General features: G+C 35.7%; 1 protein-coding gene across 6 annotated transcripts in view; it reads left to right on the forward strand.

Annotated features, from left to right (window-relative positions):
- LOC110615211 (probable acyl-activating enzyme 16, chloroplastic) overlaps positions 1-16,108 on the forward strand; it is a 41,764-nt gene that overhangs the window by 11,884 nt on the left and 13,772 nt on the right. For 3 of the 6 annotated variants that reach the window (XM_021756980.2, XM_021756984.2, XM_021756981.2), the window contains exons 6-13: positions 2,923-3,059; positions 9,473-9,622; positions 9,747-9,814; positions 10,923-11,028; positions 11,629-11,787; positions 12,216-12,269; positions 12,349-12,429; positions 14,308-14,445. In XM_021756980.2, the coding sequence (XP_021612672.1) occupies positions 2,923-3,059; positions 9,473-9,622; positions 9,747-9,814; positions 10,923-11,028; positions 11,629-11,787; positions 12,216-12,269; positions 12,349-12,429; positions 14,308-14,445 (893 nt within the window). The remainder of the gene's footprint in view (positions 1-2,922; positions 3,060-9,472; positions 9,623-9,746; positions 9,815-10,922; positions 11,029-11,628; positions 11,788-12,215; positions 12,270-12,348; positions 12,430-14,307; positions 14,446-16,108) is intronic. The other 3 variants (XM_021756982.2, XM_021756983.2, XM_021756985.2) reach the window with 2 other exon arrangements.

Consider the following 16,108-nt stretch of genomic DNA (forward strand, 5'->3'; position numbering starts at 1 on the left):
AGTCCTCATTCGGTTCTCTTTCCTAACCAGACCTCCAACCAGTTGTCACTGTGAGTTTTTGGATGTATATGTTTTGTTCATGATCATACCCCTGGTAAAGACAAACTCCAGCCCCAATCAGTTAAATGCGTCTTTCTTGGCTATTCTCGGCTTTAAAAAGGTTATAAATGCTATGATCCTACTAGTGCAATGAAATTTCTTTCCTTTACCTTTGCGATTGCCTCCTTGTCCTTGATTTCCTTGTACCAAAACTGAGGATTCCATATCTGTAGCATCACTCTTACTAAGGGAAATACGTAAGAGCCTAGCTGACACATCTTCTAAAGTTGGAATAACTGAACCAGTCAAAATTTGATCTTTCACAGAGCAAAGGTCAGATCGCAATCCAATTAATGCCAAAACCATTAAAAATTTATCACGTTGTCCTTCTTGCGCATCAACATCATTAGTAAGGGGCATAAGAGAATTAAATTCATCTTTCAGAGTGTTTACTTGACCCAAGTAACTAGCCATATCCTGATGATTTTATTGTAAGTGAACCATATCTGACACAAGCTTATAGATGCGTTGTATATCATTAATATACAATGTTTTGGCCTTAGTCCAAACCTTACAACAAGTTTTACAAGATTGAAACAAAGCAAACAATTTTGGATCCAACAAATGCCACAAAAGACTACATAGTTGAGCATCAATCTTAACCCAGTTGGGTCTATCAGTGGCATTTTTTGTTAAATGATCATTATATCCCTGTCCCACAAACCATAATTCTACGGATGCAGCCCAAGACGCATAATTATTATTCCCTTGCAACTTAACCGTAGCAATTGAAAAGACATGTTTAAGAGACTCAGAACCTGTATTGAGGGGGTTTTGCTTCTCAGACATGTCGAGAGAGATTCTGAAACAACAAGGGACCAAGTAGAGACCCGAATCTGCAAAAAGGAGCCGAATCTGCCAAAAAGATCGCTTGTGAACAGTAAATCTGACGACCTGACTTACTGGGCTGGGGTTGCCGGTGTTGGGCGAGGCTGGAGGAAGAGTCGCCGGCGTGAAATGGTCGTCGGAGGATGTGCACGCGTCCGCGCGTGGATGACGGACGTGTGAAGGCGGGCTGATCTGACAACCGGACCTACTGGGCTGTGGTCGCCGGAGCCGGGTGAAGCTGGGAGAAGGATCGCCGTCGTAAAACGATCGCCGGAAAGTGGTGCACGTGCCGGTGTGTGGCCGGAAGCAATCTATGCAGGTGGCGCGTGGAGGCGCGTCCAGAGGCGGTGCTTCGCCAGAAAATAGATCGGAGGCTGGCGTGGGGAATGGGCTGGGTGGTGAGACTAACTGATTTCCACAAAGTCACCAAAGTAAGGTGGCAGGTCTGCCACTCAAAGGTGAACCAAATTTCTTGGCTTTGATACCATGAAACTTTGATGAAAAGAAGAAAAAGAGAGTAGAAGATTTGAGAGAAAATGCTTGATAATTCCCATCAAGCCAATTGGGGTATATATACTACTTACGCCCAGAATTTTTACTGGTGCGTGGCACATTTATAGGGCGCCCAACATCGGATGGGGAGGCTCTGATACCATGTTAAATTTGGGTCAGGCCTAACTCACCCCAAAAGCTAGCTCAAGGGGGAGGAGTGCCTATAGCCCATATAAGGGGCACATTACCCCTTTCCATAACCGATGTGGGATTCAACACACCCCCTCACGCCCAGAATTTTTACTGGTGCTTGGCACATTTATGGGGCACCCAACATCGGATGGAGAGGTTTTGATACCATGTTAAATTTGGGTCAGGCCTAACTCACCCCAAAAGCTAGCTCAAGGGGGAGGAGTGCCTATGGCCCATATAAGGGGCACATTACCCCTTTCCACAACCGATGTGGGATTCAACAAGGTCGATCACTGGATATTGTATTTTTGTAGGAGGTAAGCTGGTCTTATGGAGAAGTAAGAAGCAAAATGTAACTTTACGTTTTAGTGTTGAATCTGAATATGGAACTATGGTACAAGCCGCATGTTAAAGTTTTGTGGGTGCATCAACTATTAGAAGAGGTTGGTTTCAAGAATTTGGTCCCACTAAGTTGTGACTTGATAATCAAGCAATTATCCACATTGCCTCTAACTCAGTATTTCATGAGTGGACCAAACATATGGAGATTGACTATCAGTGTGTTCGTAAAAAGGTCCAACAAAAGATATTTCAACATGATATATCAAAATTGGTAAACAATTAGGGGATATCTTCACTAAAGCTCTAAATGGGACTTAAATTGATTACATATGTAACAAATCAGACATAATTAGCATCTATACTTCAACTTGAAGGAGAGTGTCATAGGAAATAAATATGAATAAATTCATTAGTAGCTTGATCTTAGGAATAGCTTGATATTGGGCTTGAATGTAAGCTTGGTATGTCTTTTGTGTATAAATATGTTGTAATCTCCATTATAATAGATGCAAAAAATATTATTCTCCACACATATATTGTGGACATTATCTACCATAACAAATTTGGATCTCTGAATTATGAATATGAAAAGATCTTCTTTGAGATGCAGTAGTTTAGATATCAATAAGGTAATAATTATGCAGAATAAGTGTCTAGTGAGAATTTTGAGTATGGGAGTTAGTAACTAACTTGAAATTGGTGTTCTTTGTAATTTTGAGAGCCAAAACATCTATCCTATATGGGTCTAGCCGAAATGGGCATTTTTTGAAAATAAATGTCGTGTGGACAGATAGAAAATACTTGGTTTTATTGATGTCTAGTAAAAAAATCCTCTCTCCTCTCTCCTCTCTCTCTCTCTCTCTCTTTGTGTGTGTATACACACACATATATATATACAAAGGAAAAAAGTGCAAATTTTTTGCTTTTATTTGATGGATTACCTTAAATAGGTTCTATGCAACTTTTCAGCTAATGATGTGAGTGCAGGGCAAGGCTACATGTGTGAAACAATCAGCTCAGATGATATTGCTACACTTGTCTATACTAGTGGAACCACCGGAAATCCAAAAGGCGTTATGCTTACGCATAAGAATTTGTTACACCAGGTTTGTTGAATGTTGTTGTCTCTTTCATTTTAACTCCTTAAATTAAGGAAAAATGTTGTTATCTCTTTTATTTTAACATCTTAAATTGAGGAAACTATGCTATTACTGTCTCCTTTTATGTGGTCCACTTAATTGTTAATAATTTATTGAATTGAGCTATTCCTTTTATTTTTGTAGTTCACTTAATTATTAGTAAATTATTAAGCTAAGCAAAATGATTTGCAAACTCCAACCTTTGGCAATTGAATACCTTTTTTTTTTCACTGGGTTAGCCATTGGGATTAGTTATTGAATACCTTATGTAATTGAGCTTAATCTCTTTAATCTCTTCCAAGCAAATGAATCTACAACTTCCATGAGTTCGCTTCCTTCATTTACTTTCATCTAAATACTCTCGAAATAGTCAAAGAGTTCAAATAGTAAACTATTTTACTTATCAATTATGCAACTAGTTTGACTTTGTGAAAGTAATATTGCTTCGGGCCATGTAATGCCTTTTTCAATATGCAAACCTTTCCTATGGACCTTTCATCATCAAACACCCGAGGGAATTTTTATATACACTTTTTCCTCCAAATCTCCATGCAAAAAGAATTTTTCACATCAAACTGTTGCAAATCCTATCCAAGCTTTGCTGCACACAATAATAATGGTATTCATTTTTGCAATAGTGGCAGAATTCTCCTCGTAACCCACCTCATATATTTGAGTGAAACCTTTCGTCACTAGTATGGCTTTATATCTTTCAATTGAACCACACACACCCTCTTGTGTGTAACTGGTTTCTTTCCATCAGGAGTAAAAATATCCCAAGTCTCATTTTTGCCAAAGGTCTCATCTCTTCTACCGTAGTGGCATTCTAATTCAGATCAAGATATGCTTTCTTCCTATCCTATGGGATAGAAACATAAGAAACAAAGAAGATAAAAGGTTCTGTAGGAGACAAGGAGTCAAAAGAGGCAAAATTGAAGATAAGATATTTAGTACAACTTTTTACTCATTTTCTAGGAGCAATGGGAACATCAAGATCATCAGTAGAAGAATTAGACTCTAAATCAGGATTAGAATTAAGAATTAATGAAGACTCACCACATAATTCCTTGGCAGGCAGTGGAATTGAATCTAGGAGTTCTTGTTGATCAGGTGTGTCCGCACGATGGCCATATCTATCTTGTTCTATCGAGTGTAGGTTCTTAAATCTAGTCTATCTAATCTCCCTTGGGGTTGAGGTGGCCCTTTTTCAACATTATTGAGAGTGGGCTCAGCTCTAAACAACTCCCTTGAAGAGGAGACAATATGGGCACCTTTTCTGTTCTTGCTCCCTTTAAAAAGGTAACCGGAAATAAGACTCAAATCCTTTGAAGGTAACATCCATATTAATAAAATGTTTCTTGAAGGGGATTGCCAACACTAGTAACCTTTTTTGAGTTCCAGAGTAATCCATAAAAAGATATTTCAAAATCCTATGTTCAAGTTTTCCAACATGTGGCTTGTGAACAAAACAGATACAACAGAAGATCTTTGGAGGAACAATATAAGAATTCTTACCCTAAAGAACCTCGAAGGGACTTGTTGTAGATGTGTACAGCTGTAGATTAGCTTGCCTAAATAGATAGTATGATTATAGGATTAACAGTAGGAGTGTAATTTATTTTAATTGTAGAGTATTTCTATATTTAATAATCTTGTAGTCTATATATGGGTAACAATCATTCAAAGAAATAATATGCAGAAAATTCAAACTTCCAGATGGTACAGGGCTGCAAATTTCTTAGTAAAGAATTTTGGAAGGAATTTTTAGATTCTATTCCAATCAATTGATCTTTACAAGTTTTAAATATTTATATACAAACAATTATACCTAATTAGGAATATCTACAATAAAGTTATTGAGATACTTTTTGTAAATAGTATAGATTTATAGTGATTGTGTGCATAATTAGAAGCTTAGATTATGTGATATGATTAGAATATGATTAGACTATAATTAGAGAATTAATTTATTTTCTTATCTATTATATACTCTTGTAAGTAGTATATATCCCTCAATTGGCTTGAGAGAATCTTCAAGCATCCTTCCCTCAAAATCTCTCTTTTTTGTTTCATTGGTGTTGTTGAAATTCTTTCTGTAAATGGCCTAAATTTTGTAGTGACAATTAGGGATATGATTATGTGATATGATTGTGATATGATTAAGTTATAATTAGGGAATTAATTTATTTTCTTACCTAGTATGTACTCTTGTAAGTAGCATATATACCCAAATTGGCTTGAGGAGAATAATCGAGTGTTTTCTCTCAAAACTTCTACTTTCTTCTTCTTTTCATCATTGGTTTCATGGTATCAGAGCCAAGAAACTTGGTTCACCTGTGAGTGGCAGATCTGCCACCTTGCTTTGGAGACTTTTTGAAAATCAGTTGGTCTCACCATCTAGCCCATCCTCCTCACCGGCTTCGATCGGCTTCCCGATAAAGTACCGCTACCAGAACCGGTCCCACGCGCTGCTCAAAGCAATCTGTCTCCGGTACACGCGCCATCACATGAACCGTCCTCCGGCGACCGTTTCACACCGGCAACTCTTCCTCTAGCATCACCTAGCACCGGCGACTCCAGCCTAGTAGGTCCGATCACCTGCCCAGCCTATCTTCACACGCCTCTTGTGAACAGTAGCATTGGATTTACTGTTCACAAACACAAATCCTCCTTTTTTGGCAGATTCAGGTCCCTATTCAATCCTTTGTTGTTCCAGAATCTCTCTCGACATGTCTGAGAAGCAGAACACCCTCAATATAGGTTTTGAGTCCCTTAAACCTTTCAAGTTGCAAGGAAGTAATAATTATGTCTTGGGGTGCATCCGTAGAATTATGGTTTTTAAGACAGGGGTATGATTATCATTTAACAAAAAATGCCACTAATGATAGACCCAACTGAGTTAAGATTGATGCTCAACTATGTAGTCTTGTATGGCATTCGTTAGATCCAAAATTGCTTGCTTTGTTTCAGTCTTGCAAAACTTGTTGTAAGGTTTGGACTAAAACCAAAACATTGTATTCTAATGACATACAACGCATCTATAAGGTTGTGTCAGATATGGTTCACTTACAACAGAATCATCAGGATATGGATTGTGATCTGACCTTTGCTTTGTGAAAAATCAAATTTTGACTGGTTCAATTATTCCAACTTTAAAAGTTGTGTCAGCCAGGCTCTTACGTATTTCCCTTAGTAAGAGTGACGCTACAGATATGGAATCCTCAGTTTTGGCTGTGCAACAAGGGAATCAAGGACAATGAGAAAATCGCAAAGGTAATGGGAAGAAATTTCATTGTTCCTATTGTGATAAGAAAGGTCACACACGGGATGCATGTTGGCATTGTATGGCCAACCACCACGGCCCAATCAACCCGATAATACTAGCAAGTCAGCAGCTTATCTTGCCCAATCTAATGAAAAAGGCCTGCTTCCACAACCTACCAATAAATCTCAGGAACTAAATTCAATCATTTTAACGAGAAAAGACTATAAAGAATATTTGCAGTTCCAAACAGCTAAGCAACATCCTCTATCTTCCAGCATTGCTCACTCATGTAATTCCTTTGCTTGTCTAACTAAGTGTTCACCTAATTGGTCCATGAATCCTAGACTCTGGTGCTTCTGATCATAGCTTTGGTAATCACAATCTTTTCTCTACTCTTGTTTCACCTTCCACACCATTTAAAGTCACCTTGGCTAATGATTCACAAACTCAAGTTAAAGGAATAGGAAAAGTACAATTTCTTCCTTCTATTTCCTTAACTACTATCTTGTTCTCTCCTGAATGTCCATATATATTAATCTCCATTAGCAAATTGACCAAAAATCTTAATTATTCAGTAACCTTTACTACTGATTCTATTGTGGTGCAGGACAGAGTACTGAGAGAATATTTAGAACAGGATCTGAGTCACAAAGATTGTACCACCTCTCCAGTTGCTTTTGTTTCTACCACTTCCGCTGAGCTTATTCATAACCATTTGGGACATCCTAGTCTTCTCAAATTGCAGAAAATTGTCCCTAGTCTTTCTTCTTTGTCTTCTTTAGCATGTGAGTCATGTCAACTTGGAAAATAAACTCGGGCTTCATTTTCTAAGCGAGTCAATAACAGGGCCACCTCGATGTTTGACATTGTTCATTTAGACATTTGGGGTCCAAGTCGTGTCAGTACAACTTTGGGATTTCAGTATTTTGTTACTTTTATTGATGATTATTCTCATTGCACTTGGACTTTTTTAATGAATAATCACTCTGAATTATTCTCCATTTTTCAAATATTTTATACTGAAATACATAACTAGTTTGGTGTTCGCATTAAGGTTTTGCATAATGATAATGCACGAGAATATCTTTCCTCCTCGTTTTCTCATTTCTTGTCTACTCAGGGTATTACTCACCATACTTTTTGTGCCCATACTCCTCAACAAAATAGTGTTGCCGAGCAAAAAAATCGGCATTTGATTGAAACCTCTGCACCTTACTCAGACATCATAATGTTCTGCTAGGTTTTTGGCGCGAGGCGGTCCTTACTTCAACTTGAGTGGGAGTGTTATTACTATAAGTTAGAAGTCTATTACTATTAGTATTATTTTACTAGTCTATTTTTAGAATTCGTATTTTATATTGATTTAGGAAAACTCTCGTAGCTTGTATATAAATTCTACTAATTGTTAATGAAAGAAATATAATTTTCCAATCAATTAACAGAGTTTATTGTTTCAGCAAATTAGGATTTATCTTTTTATCAGATTAGGACCAGCAGGAATTTATGTTTTAGCATGACTCTTCTTTCAGTTTAAATCTTGATTGTATATCCTTAGGGTACAGTTATCAATTGTTATGATCTCTATATAAGTAGTTTCCAATTTCAATAAAAAGCAATCAAGAAATTTATCCCAATCTTATGAGATCTAAGACTCTCTCCATTGAGTTCAGTTCAAACACTCATCATAGGGCGAAGAGGCAATTGTGGAAGTTAAGGGCTTGGGTCTCAGAGATAGATTTTTCTGTAAACAGATCTGTGACGCAATCTTTTGCAAGGACCCGAAACAGATTATCACTCATAGAACTCATTTATGTCTCTGTTACTCCCTTTTTTCCATTAAACATAATTAAATATTGGAACTCAAACCGGGTGAGGCAAATAGGCTGTGCAGAGGCGCAGTACCCAGAGGAGAACATTGGAAAAAAAGAACAATCGAACAGGGTCATCAGAAAAAGCTACACGCACTGGCGCATGGAAAGGCAACAATCTTTGTAGCAGTGCATGAGATCATGCGCTTCACTGAATGGCAGTGCACTTCCAAGGACAGGCCAATTGATAGTTGTCCTTCCTCCTGAGATGGGCGGTGTTGATGAACCTTGCCTGCACACATTGCCAAGAAGCTTTACCCAAACAAACCCTAACCCTAACACTATCACTCAGATCTGGAAGAGAAATGCCAAGAAATGTTGGCTTAGCTTTGATATCATGTTGAAACAAATTATGTGGAGGAAAATTTTGTATTTTCTGAATGAATATTATCTTTGTATATCTCACTTATTTATACAAGTATTATACCCTAATAAGGAAACTAAAGTGGATCGAGTATAACTCCCCTCTAAAATGCTCTTCCACCAAGGTGGGGGGATTGCCCATGTCGTTTTTGAAACATATTTGCTGTGTAGCCAATCTATGTGGCATAACATACCCTTCATGCCTAGGACTAGACATCTGCTGGTTACGCAAAATCAAAGCAAGGACTGACTCTGATAACATGTGATAAAATGGAGAGGCCTAACTCCACTAAAAATGTACCTTTTAGGGGGAGCCTGGGAGGATTATTTGCCTTGTACATCATAGATGTGTGACAAGGGAAGGCCTTGCTTTTGCCATGTACTGCAATCCTCCACTAAGTTCTAACTGGAACTACTTTATGAGATTCTTTTACCCTTTCGCTACCTGCTCTTTATCATTGGTATGTTCGTAAATTTCTTGCCGAATTTATTTTCTATAGTTTGCAATTTAAAGGTTTCTTCTATGTTATTTCATCTCTTCAGGTGTGTTAATTTCTCATGTTGACAGAAATAAGTTCAGTAGTACCTATTTGGTTACATAGGATTTAGGTATTTATAAATAGTTTTGAGACGTATGGACATGGATCTAGAAATAATTACCTATTCTTGTTTGATTTTAGTATGTTGGATATATGGGTATATGGTACTTAATCTGGTATTTAAGTTATTAGTTAAATGCATAATTACATATTTTTATAGCGTTATAAGTCTATGTTTGGAGTATTGTATTTGTATGTCTCTTGCTGCTTTTGGAACCAATCAAATTTCATAATATTTTTGTTACATTATTACTGAAGTTAGTTTGAGCGTCTTTTGTTTTATAGATAAATAATCTGTGGGAAGTTGTCCCTGCTCTACCTGGGGATAGATTTCTAAGCATGCTACCATCTTGGCATGCATACGAGCGCGCTTGTGAGTATTTCATATTGACATGTGGAGTTGAGCAAACCTACACAACTGTGAGAAACTTAAAGGTATGATTTAATTATTGAATGAAATTATCCCCAGTAAATTGATAACCATCATACCTACTGGTTATCATTTTTCCTACCTTGACAATATTTAATATGACTTGTTTAAAATTTATTTTGTCGATAGGAAGATCTCCAGCGTTATCAACCACATTATGTGATCTCTGTTCCACTGGTATATGAGACACTCTACAGGTCTGCCCTTGTCAAGAGAATCATATCATTCTTGGTTCTTTGCCATGAGTAGAGTTTTATGCTTTGTATTTATTAATTCCAATCAACGAAGAACATGACAGCAACAACTGATGCAAAATGATTATCACTACTGAAAGATTGGCCTAAATTGGAGATGAAATTTTGGGGGCAATCACTTTATTTGTCATGGTCTAAATTCCTAAATGTAGTCTGTATTCCTTCCTACCAACATATTTGTTCACTTGTAATTCTTAGTATTCAAGTTTAAGATGATTTAATGTGTTGCAGAGTTTCATATTTCCATGACTCGTAATATTGATATACATATTTGCGAACATTTATTATGTCTGTGTTCTTTGTGTGTTCATACTTCATAGCATATGTATTCATCTTCAATTAATTCATTAAATCAAAATGGCCTTGTGTTGGAACCTGGAAAATTCTTGGCCATAGCTGAAGGTACACCAAAGTCTTTCTGTTGCATTCCTTGATGCTTTGTCAATAATACAGATTAGGTTTTTGCATTTGTGAATAAGAGGTTGCATAATCTTTTATTAGAATTATCTTATTGTGTTTAATTTTAATTTTTTAATTTTTAATTTCTTTGCTGGAGATATGATGGTTGAGGGAGCATTTGGATATGCAAGTAGGATGTACAGTGCTGAAATGACTTTATGGTAAAACTGAAAGAGTACTCACTGCCTATCTCAATTAGGAAAATTTTTAGGAGACGATAGTAGGTGGGTGGATGGGGGCTTAGTGGGATATAGCAATTTTTTTTTTTTTTACTTCACGAGTTTATGCTACTAGCCTACTAAGCCTGTAAGTAGTATTCATACTATGGGAGTTACTTGGTCCTTTCTTTTGAACTTTCACTAATAAATTTACCGAGTCTTATTTCATTGCGAATTTGTTTTGGAAGAGCATGCTCTACTGAATTCTAACTTTTTTCTTTTTTTTTTCCAAAGCCACCTGGCATTGCATTTTACATCTCATACTTCAATAACAGAATTTTGTCTGCTTGGCTTTGTTGTCCTATCTGCTTTGTTTTGTTAACTTGAAGTTGATTCAACATGCATTGAGCAAGATCCTTTTATTGTCTATTTAGTGGGATACACAAGCAAATTTCTACAAGCTACACTATTCGTAAGCTTGTTGCATTTACATTCATAAAGGTCAGCCTGGCATACATGGAGTTGAAGAGAATTTACGAGGTTTGAAATTGAATATTATGCCTTTTTACTTTGCAAAAAACTTTGCTCTCTCCATAAGCATGAAGCTAGACTTTGTTAGGCTTTATGTTTGTGAGGTTTTTAGCATTCTTGGAAGCATGATCGTCACTGTTCCAAACTTTTGCAACCTGCTAATAGTGTGTTATCAGTGTTTTCATTTTTACATATAACTTATTCTCTCTTTATAACAGAATCTTAATTGCTCCATGTACTTTTTGTTTTATAATGTCTTTTAGATTATTGCATAAGCCTGTCGAGGCTGAGTTTGTTGAGGCTGTGAGTTTGTTGGGCCCTGCTGTTCTTGTTTTACAGTCATGCAAAATTTAAATTCCAAGAGATTGTGCTTTGTTTTGTATTTACTTGTTCATCAGGCAGAAATCAGCCATTCTTCTGAAAAATAAAATAATAAAAAAAGTATGGGACATATTCTATTGGATATATTTGTATCTCATGAGTACAATCTTTGTTTCTTCTGTATCAACACAGCGTCATCCTCATGAGATTCCTAAATTATATTTTAACATAATAGACACCTACATTTGAACACAATCTGCTACTTAACTAATTTCACTGGCATTATAGGGAACTTATTTGGCAAGGATTCAAAAGGAACCATCATATCTTGTTTCAGTGCTGTATGGTCTATGGGCAAGAATCATGGCTGCAATCTTATTGCCAATTCATATGTTGGCCGATAAGCTTGTTTACAGAAAAATTCGCTCGTCTATCGGAATGAGCAAGGTTTTGTTTGTCATTCAGTTGCTATTTTAATGAACTTCTTGTTATTTGTGCCCTCCTTCCTCAGTCTCCATAATTTATTCAAAATTGAGTTGCAATCCTTTTTGAAAGCTTTGAATAAAATTACAAGAATTTATGTACTATCTTCTTCCTTCCTCCACTGCAAAGCTTTCTGCTTTTCTTTTTTTTCCTTTTCCTTTTTTAGCTCTTAAATACACCTTCCTTTCCCCACCAGGAGTGAGAAAAGCCATGAATCCAAAATGGTGTACGGGGAGAAACACTGTCATTGCTATGAATGTTCTCTTTTCTCTCTCTCTCTCTCTCTCTAACTTTTCCTTCCCTTGTTTTTTTTTTCTCTAACCTTCATATTTGGATTTTAAAAAATTTGTTTAGTGCTTTGCTAAATTGTCGACACATATGGTACTACGCAGGCTGGCATAAGTGGAGGTGGTAGTTTACCATTGTATGTTGATGAATTTTTTGAGGTCAGAGGTTCATCATTCTTTGCTTTTTGAACTATATATTTCTGATTATGATTTCTTATAGTAATTTTTGTACATGCAGGCTATTGGTGTGAAAGTGCAGAATGGGTATGGGATGACAGAGTCATCTCCAGTTACAGCTGCTCGACGACTTACCTGTAATGTAAGATGTGCATTGTATTTGTAATATTGAACTCTGCTTGTTCTGAAGTTTAAACTTTACCATATTTAAGCAATATCTGAAACTTTATGAAATCTGGAATTGATTTTACTATTTAAAATGAAGGTTGTGTTCATAAAAGTTGTATGAAAGCAAAAAACTTGAACCAATGCATAAGATTGCACCATATTGTATTTGACCCATAATTGGTAATTTATACACAAGTTATATGGGAGTATTGATGCAGTCATTCAATGCTGATGCGACCTTGCATGTGATGACTAAAAACTTGGGATGTTCAACTTATGATCTTATTTTGTTCCTTTGGTTTTGCTAATTTTTATAATTTGTGTTCCATTTTTTTGGTTCATGAAATCCAAATGATGAAACATAGTCGACAAATTTTAGTTGAACTGCCCTTTTCACTTCAAATATGATTGAGATTTTTTTTCCCTTTGCATATAGGATAAAATGGATGAAGAATCAAGATACGATTATAAGGTTATCTTAAAATAATAGAGAAATCATGATCTTGATACTACATTAGAGCGGAGATTAATCTATGGTTTATTTATTGATTTTGGTTCTTTCATTTAGGCTTTGTTACTTGTAGTTGAATTTTGCTAATCATAAATGATTCACAATAATTTCCTTGCATTGAAGCTTTCCAATTGGCTTCTTGTTAATTTAAATTGTTCTATTTTTCTTGTTAATGCGATTGCAAGACACTGAAGGCCTAAGATAGAATCAGTATAAATACCTAGCTATGATACGATAATGTTGTGAGAATAATGTAGGACTATTTACATCCCACAATAATCAAATGGAATTAATTTTCTATTTTTTTTTGTTTCTATTAGTCAGTAAATTTGTTGTTAATTTTTTTTAAAAATAATTTTTACACTTCTAACTATGATTTCTTTAAATTTATCATGTTAAACATATTTCTGTAATTTTTTACTTCATTGATATGGTCTAAATCTGAAATTCTAATATTGCTTATAGTTTAGGCATCTGCTAATCTTTTTTTCATGTTATTACTTTGTTCTATAATTAGTTTAGAAATTAAAGTTGCCATTTTCTATTCGAGAGTTCAAGCTCTTATAAATTTAGGAGTATTAAATGCGCGTGCATGATCACAAGCACATGCATTTAAGTTGTTGTTGTATAAGAAATTTTTGGGTATTGAAGCTTTCAAGAAAAGTTTGGGTGTATGTGATGCAATTTTACTGAGTTGTGATAATGAGATCTTGGTACGATGACTAAGAAAAACCGCAAAACATATTGCCTTAAATTCTCTTTTTGTTTTTAAAGCATTTAGCTTGCAACTGAAATCTAAGTTGTTATGGATAAGATAAAAGAAAATAGATATTTCCCTTATCAAACCTGAAACCATACCATGTAAACTTGTCGACCAAATAAAAGTGAAAATATAATTGTTCATGGTATTGTTGGCAGTATCCTTGGATTTACAGGACAGTCTCAGTTTGTTTTGTTTAATGTCTTATAAACCTAAACCACACCCGCCTATATCTAATCTACTGAGGTCAGTCAACCATCATTAAAACACTAGGATATTCTTTAGCACTTCTGCTGCTTCATTTTGAGATGTTCATTGAGCCAACTGTCATGCATCACCCATGGAAAATCATCTATTCGTTCGAGTGTTAAAAGTGTTATATAAGTTAAAAGAAGCTCCTTTTTTTGTTGTGCATTAATTTTATTCTCATCTTTATTAACCAACTATTGAAACATTTTCTTGTATCTTCTTTTGTTGTGTTCCATTATTGTAGTTCCAACTATTTGTTTACTTGTTCTATTATGTTTGCCTTTGGATGGAGTAGTACACCATCTAACACTAACCAGAATTAATTTCTGAAGGTTCTTGGATCAATTGGGCATCCTATTCGGCATACAAAATTTAGAATTGTAGACGCTGAAAGTGGTGAAACTCTTCCAGATGGATCAAAAGGGATTGTGAAAGTTAAGGGTCCTCAAGTAATGAAAGGTTACTACAAGGTGATATCTTAAAGATACTTATAGTTTTCAACTGTTGGAATAAATGATAATATGTCTATGAAATAGTTTGAATAATGATTTTTCTAATGAATGTGAAAACTAGAGCTAACTCATTGTAGCATAGTTGCTAGTTTCTTAGTTTTTGGGGAAAAGAAAGGGGAGAGAATGGAATGGAGTGAAAAAGTTATTTAGTTGTTAATGAAGTACTGATTTTTGATAAAAAAAAAAAGAAAAATAAGTTTTAAGTTGTTTTTACAAGCAATTCGATGTATATTTTCATTTATTAATTGAAGCTTTGATGAAAAGAAAGAATAGAGCAGAAGATTTGAGAGAAAAATACTTGATTATTTCCATCAATCCAATTAAGGTATATATACTACTTACAAGAGTATATACTAGGTAAGAAAATAAATTAATTCCCTAATTATAGCCTAATCATATCACACAATCATATCCCTAATTATCACTACAAATCTAGACTATTTACAGAAATAATCTCAACATATAGAAATAATCTCAACACTCCCCCTCAAGTTAGAGCGTACATATCATATGCTCCAAGCTTGTTATAAATATACTCTATTCGTGATCTTCGAAGTGATTTTGTGAACACATCAGCTAGTTGATCATTTGAGTTGACAAAGCTAGTAGAAATACATCCTGACTCAATTTTTTGCCTAATAAAATGGCAATCCACCTCTATATGCTTCGTCCTCTCATGAAAAACTGGATTTGATGCAATATGGAGGGCAGCTTGATTATCACATATCAACTTCATTTGACCAGTATCGCTATATTTCAATTCCTGAAGGAGTTGCTTCAACCAAATGAGTTCGCATGTTGCTAAAGTCATAGCTCGATATTCTGCTTCTGCACTTGATCTTGCAACCATACTCTGTTTTTTACTTTTCCAAGATATAAGATTCCCTCCAATCATAGTACAATATCTTGAAGTAGATCGTCTATCTGAAGGAGAACCTGCCCAGTCTGCATCAGAATAGCCAACAATTTGTGAGGGACCCTTGTTCTCATAGAGTAGTCCTTGTCCTGGAGCTCCTTTGACATATCTAAGAATGTGAATGACTGCATCCCAGTGACTACTGTATGGATTTTGAAGAAATTGACTAACCACGCTTACAGCAAAAGAAATATCCATACAGTAGGATCAATCTTCTGTATCTAGCAGGATCTTTAAGTGGTTCCCTCTGTTCAGGAACCAGTTTGACATTTGGATCCATGGGAGTATCCACATGTCTATAGTCTAACATGTCTGTTTCTTCCAATATGTCCAGAGCATATTTTCGTTGAGAAATTGCGATACCTTTTTTAGACTGTGCCACTTCAATCCCCAAGAAATACTTCAGTTTTCCAAGGTCTTTAGTTTGGAAATGACTGAATAAATTTTGCTTAAGCTGAGAGATTCCATCATGGTCATTTCCTGTAATGACAATATCATCAACATAGACCACCAAGTAGATGCATCTATTGTCATTATGTTGAAAAAACACGGAATGATAAGAATCACTTCGAGACATTCCAAATTGTTGAACTACAGTGTTGAATCGTCCAAACCATGCTCTTGGAGACTGTTTTAGACCATACAATGAGCGTCGAAGACGACATACTAAGCCTGACTCCCCCTGAGCAATAAACCCCGGAGGTT

This window comes from Manihot esculenta, chromosome 5, assembly GCF_001659605.2.
Source record: "Manihot esculenta cultivar AM560-2 chromosome 5, M.esculenta_v8, whole genome shotgun sequence".
NCBI classification, from domain to species: Eukaryota; Viridiplantae; Streptophyta; class Magnoliopsida; order Malpighiales; family Euphorbiaceae; genus Manihot; species Manihot esculenta.